The following is a 21,080-nucleotide window of genomic DNA, read 5'->3' as shown; positions in this document are numbered from 1 at the left end:
ATGTCACAGCTCACAGCAACCTCCAACTCTTGGGCTTAGGCAATTCTATTGCCTCAGTCTCCCGAGTAGCTGGGATCACAGGCACCCGCCACGGTGCCCAGCTATTTTTTGTTGCAGTTTTGCTGGGGCTGGGTTTGAACCCGCCACCCTCGGTATACGGGACCGTTGCCCTACTCACTGAGCCACACTCACCGCCCAGAAAATAGCTTAATTTTTTATAAAACAAATTCTCCCCCCCCCCCCCAAGAAGGAAGCTATGGCAAGGAAAAGAGTGCTTAATTAATTAATTTATTTTTGAAACAAGAGTCTCACTTTGTCATCCTGGGTAGAGTGCCATGGTGTCTTAGTTCACTGCAACCTCAAAGTTCTAGGCTTCTTCCTCTTGCCTTAGCCTGTCAGGTAGCTGGGACTACAGGTGCCCGCCACAACACCAGGCTATTTTCTTACAGATGGGATCTTGCTGTTGCTCAGGCTGGTCTCTAACTGATGAGCAAGCAATCCTCCCAGAGTGCTAGGGTTACAGGCATGAGCCAGGGCCCCTGGTGAAAGACTGCTTAATTTAAATGATGGTGTAGGAGCTGGAAGACAAGTATACTCCACTTTTAAGGCCTTCATACCTGTAGTCGTTGCCTGGATTGCTCTTACCCTTTTTTTTTGAGAGACAGAGTCTCAGTTTGTTGCCCTTGGTAGAGTGCTGTGACATCACAGCTCACAGCAACCACCAGCTCTTGGACCTAGGTGGTTCTCTTGCCTTAGCCTCCCAAGTAGCTGGGACTACAGGCACCCGCCACAATGCCCTGCTATTTTTTTTTTTTTTTTTTGGTTGCAGTTTGGCCAGAGCTGGCCCACTACCCTTGGTATATGGGGCTGGCGCCCTACTCACTGAGCCACAGGTGCCACTCCACTCTTACCTATTTTTGCATTGATCACTCTTCCACTTCAGGTTTTGGCTCAGATACTACCCTGTCAGTGAGGTCTTTATTTACTATCATATGTATATCATACATCGTTTTCTTATCACCACCATCACTGTTACCCCATTTAATTTTGCCTAGTAGATGTTATAATCTCCTGATAGATTTCTGTTCCCCTCACCGTTTCTCCACCCTGCAACCAACACACACAAATGTAGACTACATAAGATAGGACTTCATAGTATATAACTTCTTACATACTTCAGAACTTTAGTGTTTTATTGTTAGGCTTACTGTATATATTTTTAAAGAAATTATATAAAATTCATAAAGTTTACTTTGAAAATGTTTTTAAACAGTCGGGATAGATAATTTACTTTAGTGAGGTTTTGTAGAAGTGTAATTTTTTGGCTGTTAGTAATTTTTTTTAATCTCTTCATTGTATTGTATCCATACTGTAAGCATTCATAAAATAATATAGACTGGGCTCGGCACCTGTAGCTCAAGCGGCTAGGGCACCAGCCACATACACTGGAGCTGGTGAGTTTGAATCCAGCCTGGGCCCGCCAAACAACAGTGACAACTACAATCGAAAAATAGCTGGGCATTGTGGCGGGCGCCTGTAATCCCAGCTACTTGGGAGGCTGAGGCAAGAGAATCGCTAAAGCCCAAGAGTTTGAGGTTGCTGTGAGCTGTGATGCCCTGGCACTCTACCCAGGGCAACAGTTTGAGACTATTTAAAAAAAAAAAAATAGGCTGGTTTTTGTTAGTATAAACTAAATTTGACTGCAGTATAATTTCTGAATATTAATAGATAAAACAAATATTTTAAAGTAGGAAATATCTTTGGGCTCAGATTAAATTTTATTTGAAATGTTAGTACTAATTATTTTGAATTGTATTCTCAGTCTTTATAAATGGTTTGTTAGGATTAAACTCATCCATTCCATAACTAGCACATTCTGTTTCCTTTGCCTGGAATGTCCTCTGGACCTTTGGGATGTAGCTAACACATCACTTGCTTAGCCATACTTGGCTTCCTGAGTTTCACCTTCTTCTGTGGTATGGCACTTAACATTTTGTTGTAATGTTATATGTTTTCTATTTGTACGTCTATATTCTGTTATGGTTTGTAACTTCCTTGAATTCGAGACAGTTTTTTTCCTCTGGCACTTTATAATGCTTTGTAGAAGATGCTTAATACATTCATGAGTAAATGAATAATTGTGAATTATGTAGATTGGGGTGTCCAACCTGTGGCCCGAGGACTGCGTGCTGATTCTGTGAGGACTTTTTTTGCTTATCTGTGGTGTCAGATATGGAAAGTATGCACAGAAATTTTTTTTTTTTTTTTTTTTTTTTTGGTAATCAGCTTTTATTAGTGTTTATGTATTTACTGTGTGGCCAATGATTAAGAACTCTTATTCTTCCAATATGCAGCAGAAAAGAAAAAAGGTTGGACCCTCCTGATAGACTATCCAATTTTCTGATTTATCTATATACGTTTTATTTTTTGTAAACATGAGATGTGACTTTAAACCCAGTCACAGTTTGACTTTAGCATATGTATATCCAAATTACTAGTATTGATTTAATTGGATACACACATTACCATTAGCCCTTTAAAATATACCCTCGATAGGCTATGTTTATGTTTAATTATTAAATTTGGAATGGCAAATGAAGAAGCAGGAATGTGTTTAAATCAGTCCGTATAATTAACAAAGATGCTAAATTTGGCTCTTTCCCCCTTAATTCTGATTATCTTTGTCCACATTATTAAGTATTTTAGTATATTCTACCTTAGTGTTTTTTTTTTTTTTTTTTTGTGGTTTTTGGCCGGGGCTGGGTTTGAACCCGCCACCTCCGGCATATGGGACCGGCACCCTACTCCTTGAGCCACAGGCGCCGCCTACCTTAGTGTTTTTTAAATACTTTTTTATTTTTGAATAATTTTAGATTTATAGATATGTTACAGAGTATAGAGTTCTGTATACCTTTCATCCAGTTTCTCTGATTATTGACATCTGACATAATGCTTAGGGCCTTTATCAGACTAAGAGATTACTGTAGGCGAATTACTGTTAACTAAATTAAACAGATTTTATTCTAATTTCACTTTTAAATTTTGCCACTGTTTTCTGTTTCTTGATTCAATCCAGGATATGATTTGGTTTAGTAGAGTTGTGTGCTCATTTTAAGCGTAAACATTTCTATAATTGGTTAATTTTATTTTTGGTACTGATCACTTGTTACCTGAAACTGATTTTTTTTAAAGAGACAGAGTCTCACTTTATTGCCCTCAGTAGAGGGTTATGGTGTCACAGCTCACAGCAACCTCCAACTCTTGGGCTTAGGGGATCTCTTGCCTCAGCCTCCCAGGTAGCTGGGACTATAGGTGCCCATAACGCCCTGCTATTTTTTTGTTGCAGTTGGGCCGGGGCTGAGTTCAAGCTGAGTTTAATACTCAGTATATGGGGTGGTGCCCTACCCACTGAGCTATAGGTGCTGCCCTGAAGCTGATTTTTTAAAATGAGTTACTTTATACCTCCAATAAATGTTACTGTCAAGATAGTCTTAATGTCTGTCTACTACCATTTTTGGCTTTTTTCCCTTGGAGTTGCTTCCAGGGCCAGTTGGAACCACATAAGAAAAATTAGTATCATTAGTTTATAACAGTTTTTCTTAAAATGCATTCCATAGGCTACTAGTATTGTGATTTGTCTTATGGAAATTACCTTCTTTGGACTCATAAATTTTGGATGTTTTGTACTCCATTTTGTCTCACAAGATCCCCTTTTTCATTAGTTTACTAAATGTGTCTCAAACAATGGTAGCTACTTAGTAAACATGAACAATAAAAGGTGTTATTAATTTCTCCACTTGGAGGTTTTTTTCCTGATGATGCTTATTAGATATGCCTCTTTAGATACAGGGAAGCATACTTTATAATTGATAATAGTTTTGATTAAAAACAGTACTGGAAAGTTGGATTCACTCATTTTATTTACAATATGCTCTACTTAAAAAAAAAAGAAGAAGATCTTTGAAAAAGTATCCCACAGGCTCTGAAGACATTTTCAGTAAAGTTTTAGGATGGTTTCACTAATTTTAACAGTATTATTGAAAAAAATCACTCATTTAGATGACTAGTGAGAAGGATCTGGTCTTCTTTATAGCTATGTGATCTTGAGCTGTATGACCATAACTTCTTAATGTTCTGAATGTTCTGAATGTCCCTATCACTTGAAAGCACACCACAAATAGTGCAACAAAAGGACTTCAGGCAAAGTTTGCAGAATTGACTAGCCTTGTGTTGCTATGGGAATGAGTACATTTTTAGTAGATTTAGCACACACCATTTTTTGAAGGAAAGTTAGCCATTGTTTATTCTAGAGCTGAAATGACCATTTAGTTCTTTTTGACCATTTAGTTCTTTTTGATTCATCTGAGAAAAAAAAAGTTACTAGTTGGGATGCAGCTCTCTGAAGAGGCAGTAGCTTTGGCCTATTTTGTAAATTTTATTTTATTATTTTTTTTTTAATTTTTTTTTTTTTGTAGAGACAGAGTCTAACTGTACCGCCCTTGGTAGAGTGCCGTGGCGTCACACGGCTCACAGCAACCTCTAACTCCTGGGCTTACGCAATTCTCTTGCCTCAGCCTCCCGAGCAGCTGGGACTACAGGCGCCCGCCACAACGCCCGGCTGTTTTTTTGTTGCAGTTTGGCCGGGGCTGGGTTTGAACCCGCCACCCTCGGCATATGGGGCCGGTGCCCTACTCACTGAGCCACAGGCGCCGCCCAATTTTATTTTATTTTTAATTGCTGGGGATTCATTGAGGGTACAAAGAACCAGGTTACACTGATTGCATTTGTTAGATAAAGTCCCTCTTATAATTGTGTCCCGCCCCCAAAAGGTATGTCACATACTGTTACCTCCCATCCCCTCCTTTCTTCCCTCTCTCTGCTCTCCGCTTCCCCCACCTCCCTCCCACCTTCCCTCCCACCTTCCCTCCCTCTGCTTTCCCCTTTCCCCCACCTCACACTGTATACTAGGTCATTAACTGTCCTCATATGAGAATTTGTAAATTATTATTATTTAGACATAGTCTCATTATGTCGCCCTTGGTAGAGTGCTATGGCGTCACAGCTCACAGCAACCTCAAACTCCTGGGCTTAAGCCATTCTCTTGCCTCAGCCTCCCAAGTAGCTGGGACCACAGGCACCTGCCCCAGCACCTGGCTATTTTTTATTGTAGTTGTCATTGTTGTTTAGGAGGCCTGGGCTAGGTTTTATCTCACCAGCCTGGTATATGCGGCTGGCGCCGTAACCACTGTGCTACAGGCGCCGAGCCAGTAAATTATTTTTAATTACCATAATTTAAATACTAAAATTTCTTTGGGAACTAAAAACATTATTAATGGCGGATTGGTGATTATGATAATTGAGCCGTTCTTAGATACTGAAATGTTGTAGGGGATTTTTAAGGGAGCTTTTCTTCAGTTTTTGTTGGTATCGCTAGCTATAGTTTTGTTAACTTAGAGAATACACGTAAAATAAGCAACCAGTTAGTAAAAAAGTTAACATTTTCTTTCAATGCTTTATTTATTGATTTATTATTATTATTTTTTTTTTTGCAGTTTTTGGCCGGGGCTATGTTTGAACCCGCCACCTCTGGCATATGGGGCCAGCACCTCACTCCATTGAGTCACAGGCACTGCCCTTGATTTATTTATTTTTGAGACAGAGTCACAAGCTGTTGCCCTGGGTAGAGTGCTGTGGCATCACAACTCACAGCAACCTCAAACTCTTGGGCTCAAGCGATTCTCTTGCCTCAGCCTCCCAAGTAATTGGGACTACAAGTGCCCTCCACAACTCCTGGCTATTTGTTTTTTTTGTTGCAGTTGTCCTGTTTTAGCTGGCCCTGGCTGGGTTTGCACCCACAGCCTCTATGTATGTGGTCAGCGCCCTACCCACTGAGCTATAGGCGCTGCCCTCTGTCAGTGCTTTATTAATATTTGAATGCAATAGGACACTGGCACTAAATACCAGAGATGGTGGGTTCAAACTCAGCCCTGGCCAAAAACTGCAAAAAAAAAAAAAAAAAAAAAGTTTTAGATTCTGAAACCATTATCACAACCAAGATTTAGGACAATTTCATAATCCCCTCCAGAGTATCAGCTTGTTCCTTTGTAGACCATCTTTCTTTTTATCTTATCTCTGGCCCCAGGTAACCACTGATTTGTTGGAAAATTGTTTATTTAAAGAGTCAGATCTTACCAGCTCCTTAGCTCACTGTGAAAGGATGATATGTGTGGGCATTGGCTGTGGAACCTGAAATCTACCTTTGAATTTTGGGGAAGACATTTAAATTATTTAAGTTCATTTTCTTTTTTTTTTTTTTTTTTTTTTGTCTCTTTTGGCTGCGGCTGGGTTTGAACCCGCCACCTCCGGCATATGGGACCGGCGCCCTACTCCTTGAGCCACAGGTGCCGCCCTTAAGTTCATTTTCTTTGTAAGAAAAGAAAATAATAGAGTCAGTTTCTTGGAATTACATAGATGGAGGTAAAATGTTTAGCAGTATATGGCATATAATACATACGCTTGGCTCGGTGCCTGTAGCTCAGCAGCTAGGGTGCCAGCCACATACACAGGAGCTGTTGGGTTCGCATCCAGCCCAGGCTTGCCAAACAACAATGACAACTACAACAAAAAAAAAAAGCCTGGCGTGTGGCGGGCACCTGTAGTCCCAGCTCCTTGGGAGGCTGAGGCAAGAGAATCTGCCTCAATTCTGTGAGGTTGCTGTGAGCTGTAATGCCATGGCACTCTACTGAGGGTCGCATAGTGAGACTCTGACTCAAAAAAAAAAATACATATCCTGTAAATGTTCAAGTATCTCTGAAGTTCCTCTTCTCATTTTTTATAGGGGGAAGATTTCAAGATCAATTGGAGAAAATTTAGATTTGGACCTAATCTAAAAATCCTTGGAATTATTGACCCCAGGATGTTCTGGGTTAACAGTGGAATTTTCTGTTAACTGAATATTAATTTTTTTTTTTAGTTAACTTCCCCTCCTCCAAAACACGTTGCTTCAGTTTTCTTGAAAACTAATGGTGAAAATTATACAACTTTTGATAGTTGAGGCTGCTTCAGAGCTTGAGATGACTTTTGCTGAGCAATACCTAATATGTAGTAGGTACAGTTCAAATAGAAGATTAACTTGATAATTTTGTATAGACCACATGTAATTTACTAAAATAAATTTAAATACATGATATGTGTTGTCATTTATCTTGTCCTCTTGTAAAGGGAAAAAATGAGTGTATGTGCACATCTTTGTGTGCATTTGTAGTTTTTGAGCTTGATTTGTTTGGTTTAGTTAACAGTTTTTACCATTTTCCTCCCCTAATCCCACAAAAAAGGTTTTCGCTTATGTATTACCTATCTTTAAGCAATTTCAGTCTTTTGTAAATAAGACAAGGCTACTTTACAGTTTTAATAGGTATGGGACAATAAACAATTTGATTTCAGCTTTTTTAATGTGGACTGTCTTGAGTTAATTTATGAAAAGATTATGGTTAAAAACATACGGTTTTTGTGGTTTAAGCCATGCAATTTTTTCAAATGAGTCAAATTATACATATTTTTTTCTTACAAATAATGAATTGCATAAACATTTAATAGGATTTCTGGTAAAATGGTGTTCTACATGCATGATGAAACATTTAGTAAAGATTCGTTCTACATTTCCACGTGTATATTCTAAAAAGAGTGAGGAGTCTTTTTTTTTGAAACAACAGTTCAGAAATACCTTAAGTGTGTTCTTAGTCTCAAAACTATTAAAATAATTTGGTATTAGGTGATTTTCAATTGATAGCTTTATTTCTTATGGTATTTTTTTTGTCTTTCTATAGGGCTGAAAGACACACAGAAGTCTTCATGGATATAGTTGATACATTTAATCATTTAATTCCTACTGAACACTTAGATGATGCCCTATTTCTAGGATCCAACCTGGAGAATGAAGTCTGTGAGGATTTTAGTGCAAGTCAAAATGTCTTAGAGGACTCGCTGAAGAACATGCTCAGCGATAAGGATCCTATGCTAGGATCTGCAAGTAACCAGTTCTGTTTGCCTGTTTTGGATAGCAATGATCCCAATTTCCAGATGCCTTGTTCAACAGGTAATTCTTACTTTTTTTTTTTTTAGTCTGCAATTTAAAATAAAAAGAATTTTCAGCAGCTTTTTTTTTTTTTTAAATGATGAGGGTAGTAAATTTAGGGTTCTTTCCTTTGAATTTAGAGCTTCTTTTCCAGGCATCAGAATTACAACATGAACTAAATAATTCTTTCAAGGAGTGTGGCGTTATCTTTGAGGCTGCCCTAAAGATAGATAGGGTGACCATATCATCTGATGTGTGGGACACTTGAGGATTACCAGGGGTGCTGTAAATAATTACATCATAATACCAGGTGTAAATTGGGATTCTCCCTAGCAAATAGTGATTGCTTGGCAAATTGGGACATGTCAGCTTAGGCCTGTTGGATTCAAGGGGGAAGGCTGAATTGACCTTTCCCAATGTCCCTGCTAGTCCTTCAGATTTAATAAATTGTTTGCTCCTCATTCAGCTCCTTTGGTATTTTTGTGCATATATCTCAAAACCAGAGTAAGAACTCCAGACCTCTGCTGTCCAATACAGTGACCAGTAGCCACGTACTCATTGATTACCTGCATTGAGTCTGGTCCTAATTGAAATGTGCTGTAAAATAATGCACATTAGAGTTTGAAGAATCGTTATGAAAAAGAGAGAAAATATTTCATCAATTTTTCTATGTTGATTATGTATTGAAGTGATATTTTTGGTTAAATAGCGAAATTAATTTTATCTGCTTTTGTTCTCTTTTTTAAATTAGAAAATGGCTACTTGAAGATTTAAAATTATGTGCTAGCATATTTCTGTTCTGTTGGGCAGAACAGGATCTGTTATATAATTGAAGTAGCTGAAAGACAGTAATTTTTTTATAATTTTCTATTCTTGGAAATTACTTGCATTATTTTAGTATATATAAACGTAGTTTTTCTTCATAAAACAAAGTATTACTGTAAACTTTGGCAAATTAGCTATTCTGTAAACTTAAGTTAAAGGTAAATAAATCAGTCTCACATGGAGCAGTAAGGCTTTCCCTCACCATTTACTTAGAGTAAGTTCACAGGTTTAGGTGACACTGGTTTTGTTTTTCATAGACTATAGTCTCTTCCTGCAACACAGTTTTTCAGTATATTTTTTTCTTTTAATATTTTCTACCTAATATTTTAAATTTAATTAGTAATACTTAAAGTTTGAAATAATTTTTCTGCTATTCACCCATGAATTTATCAGATTATTCTGCCTGAAGACCTCAACACTGCTGCTAGGTATCTTTCTGTTTTAATAACTCCTTACTACTGAGATCTTTTGAATTGCTTGGTATTGATGTATCTCTAATTATTTATATTGTGTTGTGTTATTGCTTAGGTTTACACTGTTTTGTTGTATTCTAAATGTTTTGAAGCTTTTACAATTTTGTTTTATGTATGCATTGTTCAAGTTTTTTACTTTGGTGCTTGTGTCAGTGCAGTAGTTCTAATCATTTTTATCGTTAAGCACTCTTAACAATGTGTGGTTGTATGCTGTTTCCCAGGTTAGTCCAAATTCAAGAAAAACACTTAATACTTGTTGCCAGGACTAATCACCTTCAAAGGATATTAAATTGGGTCTGGAACTGGCACATATATCATTCAATTAGATTTTTTTACTTATAAAATTCCAGCCCTTTAGTAATACTAGTATTCCCACTTCCTGTTTCTTTCTTTTTTTTTTTTTTTTTTTAAGATTTCTGTTGATATGAAAAGTTTTATTTAGCCGGGCGTTGTGGCGGGCGCCTGTAGTCCCAGCTATTCGGGAGGCTAAGGCAAGAGAATCGCTTAAGCCCAGGAGTTGGAGGTTGCTGTGAGCTGTGTGAGGCCACGGCACTCTACTGAGGGCCATAAAGTGAGACTCTGTCTCTACAAAAAAAAAAAAAGAAAAGTTTTATTGATGTGTTTTCACATCTTCAGTTTTGGTGAACATTTCTTTTGCCAATGTTATAGAATGCTTTTAAGTACCTTTACTGAAGTACTTAAATTTTTTTTGAGGTATGATTTCTTAATACTTGTTTTTGATTTTGTTATCTTTTTAACTAACATTTAAGAATTTAAATAGAATTACTTTCTAAATATTCTAATATTGAAATTTGGTACAATTATTTTTCTTGGATTCTGTAGCAGAACTGTTTTTATTAATATGTGTGTAGTGTATATGTTTTTAAGATATGTAAGGGGATATGTGGGGAAAACGTAATAATAAATCTTCTCTCTAGGATTGTTTAAATTTCATTGTGCCAGCAGGCAGAGTATTTATCTTAATGGCTTCAAAGTTCCTTTTGCCCTTTGGGATGTTTGGGTCTGTAAAAGATCCGTATATTTTCTGAGGGCAAAACTGTAAACATTTTTGAGATTTTATTTGTTAAGAGAAAATTACAAATAAGAGATCTTATACTATAACTATTAATAACAACTTCACGTGAACAGTAACTTTCAGCTATTCATAAATTTACTTCACATTTCTGTTATAAAATAAAAACAATATAGTTCTTACCCAGATGCTTGTACCTGGCTCTGTGGGCTTTTACTAATTTAAGTAAAGCAAGGAAATGATCCTCTCTGTATTAGTATTCCTTAAGCCAGTGAAAGCTGTAGATTTGGTTATTTTGTAACATTGGCATTCACTGGGCTAAAATTGGCAAATGACTGCTACATTTTTGTTCTCTGATAGGATGAACCAGGTTGGTTTCTGTAGTTGTTAAAGACCAATTTTTTGTTGACATAGTTGAGTAGCTTGTATATTTCAGCTGTCTCAAAAACTTGTGGAGTAGTTTTAAAAATTATAAAGGTAGGGCTGCGCCTATGGCTCAAGGAGTAGGGCGCCGGTCCCATATGCCAGAGGTGGCGGGTTCAAACCCAGCCCTGGCCAAAAAAAAAAAAATTATAAAGGTAGGAAAGAAACATAGATAATTACTTTTAGTGCTCTGTCACGTGCATAAAAGTTGAGATGCTAATTGTTCATTTTGAGAGAGAGCGATCGGTAGATTCTTGATTTTCTTTTTGAATGCTTTTGACTTTGTGAAGTATTTGCTTTATCTAATTGTATTGTTTGCATATGGTTTTTAGATATGCCCAGTGATGCTTTTTTTTTTCCTTTATCAGTGAGGAAAATCATTAAGTATGAGGGAGATATGTGTTATTGATAATCAGACCAGTTATTAATACTCCAAATTAAAATCCTGTTATCCTTAAATTTAAAATAATATTTTTCCAAGTAATAGGTTCAACATAATATATTGTTTATATATACTACTTGAGGAATGTATTTAAAACTGAAGAAGTGATTTTTATTGGCTTTATCCCTGACGTGAAAAAAAGTTTGCATTGACAGCTGTGATTAATAGGTATGAAACAGTCTTAACTTTTAGGGTCCATTTCCTAGTATGGTACACTAAAAGAAATGTTCCAGGGTTGTAATTTGAACATTGCCTCAAGACTAGAAGGTAGACACAATGTAGATAAATGGGTATTCAGAACAGTCTTTCTTTCAAATAGCACTTGTAGGTACTATATCTTTGAGCAATATCAAGATGTTCTTTACAGGCTGCATAAGGCTTACAAAATCATCATTCATTAAATTAAAAGGAAGACTTTCCTGTAACATGGTTTTTGGAGGGTAAGCAAATCATGAAGTTGTTGAACTCTTACAGGTATTTTACATACTTGCTAAGAGTTGATTCATATTGTACACATACCTTTTTTCAACTATAAAGGAAAATACCTACTAATACGCACATGTGATTGTTGCTTTCTTATCTTAATTGCCATTGATATTATTTGGCATCAGTGTTTAATGACAGAATTTTAGCTTGTGCTGCTTTCTTTGTAAGCACAATATTGTAATTTAAGACTAGCTTAATCAAGCTTCTCAGCATAGTGTGATTTAGTTTCTTTTTTTGGTGCATGAACTTTTAACTTTCAAACATATACCTCTGTAGTTTGGAGCTTCTTCATTACTAGAGACAGAGTTCATCTGTGTAATATTTGAAAAAATTATACTGTACTTGTTCTGGAAAAACGATTGGTGTTCTAGTATGTCACTGAGGTTTGTTTAAAAGGTATTTATGAATTTTATGACTTTGTTTCTCTTGGACATTTTCTTTCTTTTTTTTTAAAGACAGTCTCACTTTATCGCTCTCAGTAGAGTGCTGGGCCATCACATCCTACAGCAACCTCCAACTCCTGGGCTTACGCGATTCTCTTGCCTCAGCCTTTCAAGGAGCTGGGAATACAGGTGCCTGCCAGAACGCCTGGTTATTTTTTTGTTGTTGTTGCAGTTTGGGCAGGACTGGATTCGAACCTGCCACACTTGGTATATGGGGCTGGCGCCCTACCCACTGAACCATAGGCACTGCCTGACATTTTCAATTAGTACGTTCAACTAAACATGGTGACTCTCTTCCAGTAAAATGCAGTTTTCAGATATTTATTATTTAGCTTCCTCTTTGTACTTTTTTGGGAGGGGCACTGTTGGGGTCTGTTTGTGCAGACTAATTACATCTGTGGATCCAACTACATATACAAATTCATTCTGTATTTGCTATGGCATCTTAGCTATAGTCCTCCTGCCTTAGCCTCCCAATTTTTTTTTTTTTTTTTTTTTGGAGACACAGTGTCACTTTGTTGCTCTCATTAGAGTACTGTGCCGTCACAGCTCACAGCAACCTCCAACTCCTAGGCTTAGGCAATTATCTTGTCTCAGCCTCCTGAGTAACTGGGACTACAGGTGCCCGCCAGAATGCCTGGCTATTTGTTGTTGTTGTTGCAGTTTGGCTGGGGCTAGGTTTGAACCCGCGACCCTTGTTAAGTGGGGCTGGTGCCCTACCCACTGAGCCACAGGTGCTGCCCAACATTTTCAATTAGTACATTCAACTAAACATAGTGACTCTCTTCCAGTAAAATACAGTATTCAAAATATTTATTATTTTACTTCCTCCTTGTCCTTTTTTTTGGGAGGGACACTATAGGGGGCTGTTTGTGCAGACTAGTTACATCTGTGGATCCAACTACATATACAAATTTATTCTATATTTGCTATGGCGTCTTAGCTATAGTCCTCCTTCCTCAGCTTCCTAATTTTTTCTTTTTTTTTTGAGACAGAGCCTCAGTTTGTTGCCCTCTGTAGAGTGTTTTGGTGTCATAGCTCACAGCAACCTCAGACTCTTGGGCTCAAGTGATTCTCTTGCCTCAGCCTTCCAAGTAGCTGGGACTACAAGCACCTGCCACAACACCAGGCTTATTTTTAATTTTTAGTAGAGATAAGGTCTTGCTTTTGCTCATGTGGTCTGGAACCCCTGAACTCAAGGCATCTTCTCACCTCCGCCTCCCAGAGTGTTAGGATTACAGCTCTGAGCCATGGTGCCTGGCCTGGAGAGATTTCTGTTCACCTTATTCACACATTTTAAAAATAGGATTGCTTTTTGTTTTTTTCTGCTGTGGTTTGAGTTCTTTACATATTCTGGATATTAATGCCTTGTAGGATGAATTGTTTGCAGATATTTTCTCCCATTCTGCAGGTGTTCTCTTCATTATGTTGATTGTTTCCCTTTGCTGTGTAGAGCTTTTTAGTTTGATGTAATCCCATTTGTCTATTTTTACTTTTGTTGCTTTGGTGATTTTGAGGTCTCTATAAAATCTTTGCCAACACCAAAATCCTGTTTGCTTTCTCCTGGTGGTTTCATAGTTTCAGGTCTTACATTTAAGAAATTCGTTCTCAGTTATTTTTATAAATGATGAGAGATAGTGTCACTACCCTGTTTCCCGAAAATAAGACATCCTCTGAAAATAAGACCTACTTACAGGAAAGATAAGACGTCCCCTGAAAATAAGACCTAGCACATCTTCGGGAGCACACCTTAAAAATAAGACACTTATTTTCGGGGAAACAGGGTATCTGCACCAGTTTTTGCAGCACCCTTTATTGAAAGGATCCACCCTTTTCCAATGAATGTTCTTGGCACTTTTGTTGAAAACCACGTGGCTGTATATATATATGCTTACTTCTGGGTCTGTTACTCTGTTCTATTGATGTACGTGTCTCTTATGTTAGTATCATGCTGTTTTAGTTGCTGTAGCTTTGTAATATATTTTGAACTCTGGTGGTATGATGCCTCTAGCTTTGGTCTTTTTGCTTAGAAGTGCTTTAGCTATTTGGAGTTTTTTGTTCTATACATACTTTGGGGTTTTTTTTTGTCTATTTCTGTGAAGAATATGATTCACAGTTTTGTAGGGATTGCATTGAATCTGTAGATTACTTTTGATATTGTCATCATTTTCACAGTATTCTTCCATTCCATGAACACGGGGTGTCTATGTATGTGTTCTGTTTTCGACATTAGTGTTCTGTAGTTCTTATAGTTTTCACCTCCAAAGTTAAATTTATTCCAAAGCATTCTATATTTTTGGTAGCTATTGTAAATGGGATTGCTTTCTTGATTTCTTTTTCCGGCATATTAGTATATAGAAAAACTACTGTTTTTTTATATGTTGACTTTTGTATTTTTTAACTTTATTGAATTTGTTCTGGGAGTTTTTGTGGAGCTTATGGGGTTTTTATATGTAAGATCGTGTTGTCTGCAAATAGGAACAGTTTGACTTCTTTTCAACTTGGTTGCTCTTTTCTTTCTCTTGCTTAATTGCTCTGGCTGGGACTTCCAGTATACTTTGTTGAATGAAAGTGGTGAATGTAGGCTTCCTTGTGTTGTTCCACATCTTAGGGAAAAAGCTTTCAATTTTTCCCTGTTCAGTGTGATGTTGGCTGTGTGTGTGTGTGTCATACATGGCCTTTATTTTGATGAGATAAGTTCCTTGTATACCTAACTTAAGTTTTTGCTTTTTTCTGTCTATTGAGATGATCATATGGTTTTTGTTTTTCATTCTGTTGATGTGATTTATTGTGTTTGTTGGTTTTAATGTGTTAAATGATTCTTGGGTTCCTGAGGTAAATACCATTTGATCATGGTGAACGATCTAATTTTTAAGGTGCCACTGGATTCATTTTACTAATGTTTTGTTGAGGATTTTTACATCTGTGTTCATCAAGAATATTGGCCTGTAGTTTTCTTTTTTCGTTGGTACCTTGTCTGGTTTTGTTATCAAGGTAGTACTGGCCTTGTGGAATGAGTTAGGAAGAATTCCCTCCTTTTCAGTTTCCTGCAAGAGTATGAGAAGAATGGTATTTGTTCTTCTTAAATTGGTAGAATTCTACAGTGAATCCACTACGTTCCTGGCATTTCTTTTTCTTCTTAGGTCGCGCTCTGTAGCTACAGCTTACAGCAACCTCTAACTCTTGGGCTCAAGCGATTTTCTTGCCTCAGCATCCTGAGTAGCTGGGACTACAGGAGCCCGCCACAATGCCCGGGTATTTTTTGTTGCAGTTGTCACTGTTGGTTAGCTGGCCTGGGCCAGCTTCGATGTATGTGGCTGATGCCGTAATCACTGTGCTACTGGCGCTGAGCCAGATAAGAAAGTTTTATTACAGAGAAAATTGTATTTGAACAGGAAAAATATAAATTTAAAAAATGTAGAGTAGTCATGCAAATGAGATGAAAATACATTGGTTAAGACAGAGTTTATTTATACTCTTAATTAAATGTTATAGAAGATTAAGTAGCCTTGTGCATGGATTTTTTGCTCAAAATTTAGTACTGTTTTTTGAAACAATTCCTGTTCTTTATAACAAAATTTTTCAGCTGATTACAGAATATTTGGTATTAATGTGCAAATATATAGTTGGTAATCTTGGGGTATCCCAGAATATACACATTATAAAAGTAATTTTTTTTGTTGTTTTAAGACAGTCTCACTATGTTGCTTTTGGTAGAGTGCCGTGGCATCACAGCTCACAGCAACCTCAAACTCTCGGGCTCAAGCGATTCTTTTGTCTCAGCCTCCCAAACAGCAGGGACCACAGGTGCCCGTCACAACGCCTGGCCATTTTTTGCTGCAGTTGTTTAGCTGGCCCAGGCTGGGTCTGAACCCGCCTCCTTCAGTGTATGGGGCTGATGCCATAACCACTGTGCTACAGGCGCCAAGCCACTTGGACAAGCATTCTGAGACCATTCTTCATAAGCATTAGCAAGGATGGGCAAACTGGCAGACATGCGTTGTTGATGGGAATGTAAGCAGGCACCATTTCTTTGGTGAGCTGATAAGGATGAAGGTGCTTCTCCACATGCATGGATTTTAAGAATAAAAATAATTGCTTTTTAATAGGGGAAGGGATGGAGTTGAACTCTCAGTATTGAGGCCTTTAGTTGATGTCCAACCATCTTGCTACTTACGTCCTCTATCATTCCATTTTTGGAGACCCTTTATAGTTTGTTGAACAGGATCGTGTTCTCTTAAGTTTTAGTTCTTTTTTTTTTTTTTTTTAGAGACAGAGTTTCACTTTATGGCCCTTGGTAGAGTGCCATGGCATCACACAGCTCACAGCAACCTCCAACTCCTGGGCCCAAGCGATTCTCCTGCCTCAGCCTCCTGAGTAGCTGGGACTACAGGCACCCGCCACAACACTCGGCTATTTTTTGGTTGCAGTTCAGCCGGGGCCGGGTTTGAACCCGCCACCCTCGGTATATGGGGCCTGCGCCTTATCGACTGAGCCACAGGTGCCGCCCAAGTTTTAGTTCTCTTTGACTGTGAGCTGTGACTTTCATGCTGTTTCATTAATGTCTTCTATTCATTTTTCTTTTCATTTTCCAGAAATGTATTTGTTGAAATAAATCGTAATAAATGTAAAATTTCTGATACCCAGTGATTCTTGGGGAATTTGGAACTCTGTTACTATCTTACCTTTGTCAGTGTTGAGTTTTACCATATTATTTATTTCTTCCATGATCAATTTGCCTTTATTTCCTTGCTTTCAGTATTTTTTCACCTATTAGTAATATTAATCTGTGTGTTAGTTTTGTATTAGTAATAATGCTATGTGTAGTAACATACTTTTCAGAGTTTGCAAGTGTATTAGGGTTCTCTAGGGAAAGAGATTGTGTGTGTGTTTATAGTGAGAGATAAATATTGACTGGTTGAGTTAATTGTAAAGATTTGGCTTACATGATCGTGGAGGCTGGCAAGCCCAAAGTCTGCAGGGTAGTCCGGCAGGCTGGAAACCTAGGGAAGAGTTGATGTTGATATTAAAACTCCAGTCCAAAGGCATTCTAAAGGTAGATTTTCCTCTTATTCAGGGGACCTCAGTCTTTGTCTCTTAAAGTCTTTAAGTGATTGGTTGAGACCCGTTCACATTATGGAGAGTAATCTGTTTTACTGAAAGGCTATCAGTTTAAGTGTTAATCTTACCTAAAAAATACCTTCACAGCAGCATTTAAAAAAATTTTATATCATTTATTTATTTGTTTATTTATTTTTGAGACAGAGTCTTACTCTGTTGAGCCAGGCTAGAGTGCCATTGCATCAGCCTAGCTCACAGCAATGTCAGACTCCGGGGCTCAAGCCATCCTCCTGCCTCAGCCTTCCAAGTAGCTGGGATACAGGCGCTTGCTGCAATGCTCGGCTATTTTTTGTTGTAGTTGTCATTGTTGTTTAGCAGGCCCAGGCTGGGTTAAACCCACCAGCTTTGGTGTATGTGGCTGGCGCCCTACTTACTGAGCTACCGGTGTGAGTCTAAAATTTTATTCTTAAAAGAACAAAGAGGGTGGTTCTTTTCCCCATGTAAAGATGTGTGTGTTTGTCTGAGAGATTTGTGGACTTGTGAGTGCCTGAAATGACCTTCGGTTATTAAAGACTAAGGGGTTATAGAGAGATGGTCATGGGCTAATGATTTTGTCAATCATGAATACTAGAAAGGTTCTATAAGGATGCCATCGCCTTGAGTAAGTGCCAGCAGGCAGAATGTACTTCAAGTACTTTATATCTTCTTTATCAGGTAAAGTATTATTGTATAGGATTGAATTTGGTTAGATACAAGAAAAGTAAATTCTTATTTCTCCCACAGCCCTCCTCATTTTACAGTTGAAAAAATTGTGGCTTAAAAATAAACATTAACTTGGAGATGAGTTGGTTTTGGTTTTATTCATTTATTGAATTCTGTTTTATGCCAAGTAATGTGGTAGGCAGTGGATGTATGATACTGAGTAAAACAAAATTTGGTCTCTGTTCTCATGGAGCTTAAAATTTAGTATAGAAATAGTTTTTCTTCTGATTTTCCTAAGGATGTTTGATAAGGCTATTGAACACATACTTAGTAAGAGAGAGAGTCTGTCATGGGCCTTTAATTTTTCTAAACTTCCTTGCTGAGTATGCCAAGAATGCAGTGTTGACCACTTTTCCTGGACCGCTTCTCAGGCTTGTGATTGCGGTAAGCAAACTTTTTTTTTTTTTTTTTTTAGGCAGAGTCTCAAGCTGTTGCCCTAGGTAGAGTGCTGTGGCGTCACGGCTCATAGCAACTTCAAACTCTTGGGCATAAGCTATTCTCTTGCCTGAGCTTCCCAAGTAGCTGGGACTACAGGCGCCCATCACAACACCCTTTTTGTTTGCAGTTGTCATTATTGTTTTAGCTGGCTCGGGCTGAGTTTGAACCCACTAGCCTGGGTGTATGTGGTGGGCTCCCTACCCACTGAGCTACAGGCACCACTCTGCAGTAAGCAAACTTTAAGGGTGATGTAACATTTGCTTCTTCACCTCCCCCTCTTATTTCACACAGAGAGCGGGCTTGCTTACTGCTCACTATAAAAGCAGTAAATTCCCAGCACTGTTCCTCCCTTCTGTATTTCAGCCTACTTTGTATGTAGGCATTTATGGTGTCTAGGCATGCCTGTATTGACCCTTTGAAATTTGAAGAGGCAGAGGGAATTGGTATGACATCATCATTATACTGCTTGCTATACCATGAATAAACAGGATTTTTTGTCTCTTATCCAATAGTTTTAAGTTTTCTGTCAGTTACCATGAATCAGTAATAAGATAGTTAGTTTGCAAGGTGGGTAAAATCCCAGAGCCTTCATAGTTCTTGATAATTACCTTGTTTATTGTTTTTCTTTTTATTTTTTGAGAGAGAACTCATATGTTGCCCTCAGTAGAATGCCATGGTGTCACAGCTGACAGCAACCTCAAACTCTTGGGCTTAAACGAGAGTTTGAGGTTGCTTTAGCCTCCCATGTAGCTGGGACTACAGGTGCTTGCCACAACACCTGGCTTTTTTTTTTTGTTGTTGTTGTTGTTGTCATCGTCATTGTTTGGCAGGCCCTGGCTGGGTTCGAACCTGCCAGCCCTGGTGTATGTGGCTGGCGCCCTAGCCAACATTACCTTGTTTAATCCCAGAAGTGTCATGGAAATTTACCAAGCACTTTAATTAAAGATAAAAAATTGGTTTAAATAACTTCCATGAGGGCACTAGACTAGCAGGTGTTTAGTAACTTTTGGCTGGAAAAAAGTGCACAAAAATGTGGGGTCAGATAGTGGAACCAGAGTTAATATAACAGGTAAAATGTGTGCTGCAAGTGGTGTACACCTTAGGCTTTCAGATTTCTAGCAATCATTGTGGAGGAGGAAAACATTCTAAAGTGACAAATCAAGTGTCATGACTGTAAATACAAATCCAGTGCCTGGGTAATAGGAAAATATTTCTGACAGTAAAACTAGAAAGAAATTATAGCCATAGTCTTATGATGTGTGCTATAATAAAAGAAAATCCTTAACAGCATACTTACAGTGAACATAGGGCTTTTTCTTACATCCTTCAATATATATTCCAGTATAAGCAGTATTACAGACATTAACATAATCGTCTGACTGACCTAATCCCAGGATAGATTTTTAAACTGTCTTTCAAACATCCTTTAGTGGATGTCATTTCTCACCAGATTTTTAAATAATATTGAAATGAAGGTGAGTTATATGATACTAAGAACTGTTGAGAATGCTACTAGCTTTTTTTTCTTTTTCCCGCTAAGTGAATAGACATAAGCTTTATTAATCATCATGGCTGGGTATGAGATTTTGTAAAGTTAAAGACGTTAATAGAAGTGTCTGTTTAAATAGGAGGCTGCTTTGCAAACTGTCCCATGGAGGACAGGTCCAAGATTTTCCTGAGAAAATGACTTTGGGATCCTATCTAATGTATAAACCGGGGAATCCTCATAGTTTTAGACACAAATGAAGATCATTTTAGCGTAGATCATTTTGTTTTGTAGCCCACATTTAAAGTGAGAACTTGCTGAATAAAATTTATAGATTTCTATTCTTTTTTAGTTCTAATGATTATTGTTACTGTTTTGTTTTAATTATGGCGGGGTTGCAGAATCCCTTGTTGTCATTTTCACCATCATGGGTGCCTGGGTTTCCTGGGAACGCTTGAGGTCTGTGTCTTCTACTTGCTGTCTCGGTTGGAGAGATTTCTGACCTGGAGCTGCTAGCATTGGTACTGTCCTCTGCCATTTGTTGGTGCTGTTCCTGCCTTGCCCTAGTTTTGATCATTTAGACTTTTCACCACATCTTTAAGTGCTTCTTTAGTGTTAGTTACCAAATGTATACTTACATCCCAAGAGATATAAATTGTTGTGGGATGATTACTTAGAAGTTTCCTAAAGTACAGGAATATGCAAAATGATTGACATTGCTCAAAGCATAATCAAATCCTTTTTTCCTGGTAATTAACCAGAGTGTGAGACTAGGATCAGAGTGTTTATTGGCTGGGTTGCATAGATCCAGTGGGTACCAATTTCAGAATACAGATAATTAAAGGGAGTTAAATATTAATTTATATGAGATATTTAAAATTATTTGGTAATGTTTTCTTTATTTTAATGTTTTTAAATTTTCCTAATAGAAATGGCCCCTCTGAAAAATCTCTTTGTAAGATTATTAGTTTGAAAAATTAGTCTAAAACTGGATTTCTCAGTATAGGGTTACTGCTTGGTAGATTGCAAGAAAAGAGAAAAATACCTCCTCTATTTTGAATAGGATAGGCATGGTATTTTTTTCTTTCACTAGAGCCAATGATAATCTGATCATTTTGTAGCAGTTATTGTAGT

The 21,080-nt window shown here is 37.7% G+C and overlaps 1 protein-coding gene across 5 annotated transcripts in view; it reads left to right on the top strand.

Moving 5' to 3' along the window:
* PHF3 (PHD finger protein 3) overlaps positions 1-21,080 on the top strand; it is a 99,771-nt gene that overhangs the window by 6,868 nt on the left and 71,823 nt on the right. For 2 of the 5 annotated variants that reach the window (XM_053601632.1, XM_053601633.1), the window contains exon 2: positions 7,827-8,095. The exons of 1 other annotated variant lie outside the window; for it this stretch is intronic. In XM_053601632.1, coding sequence (XP_053457607.1) covers positions 7,852-8,095 — 244 coding nt within the window. In that variant the 5' untranslated portion in view covers positions 7,827-7,851. Of the gene's footprint in view, positions 1-7,015; positions 7,105-7,826; positions 8,096-21,080 lie in introns of those variants that run through there. 2 more of the 5 variants (XM_053601634.1, XM_053601635.1) reach the window with 2 other exon arrangements.

This window comes from Nycticebus coucang, chromosome 9 (assembly GCF_027406575.1).
Source record: "Nycticebus coucang isolate mNycCou1 chromosome 9, mNycCou1.pri, whole genome shotgun sequence".
NCBI classification, from domain to species: domain Eukaryota; kingdom Metazoa; phylum Chordata; class Mammalia; order Primates; family Lorisidae; genus Nycticebus; species Nycticebus coucang.
The sequence above is the reverse complement of the archived record's forward strand: the minus strand, read 5'-3'. Positions and strand labels throughout refer to the sequence as shown.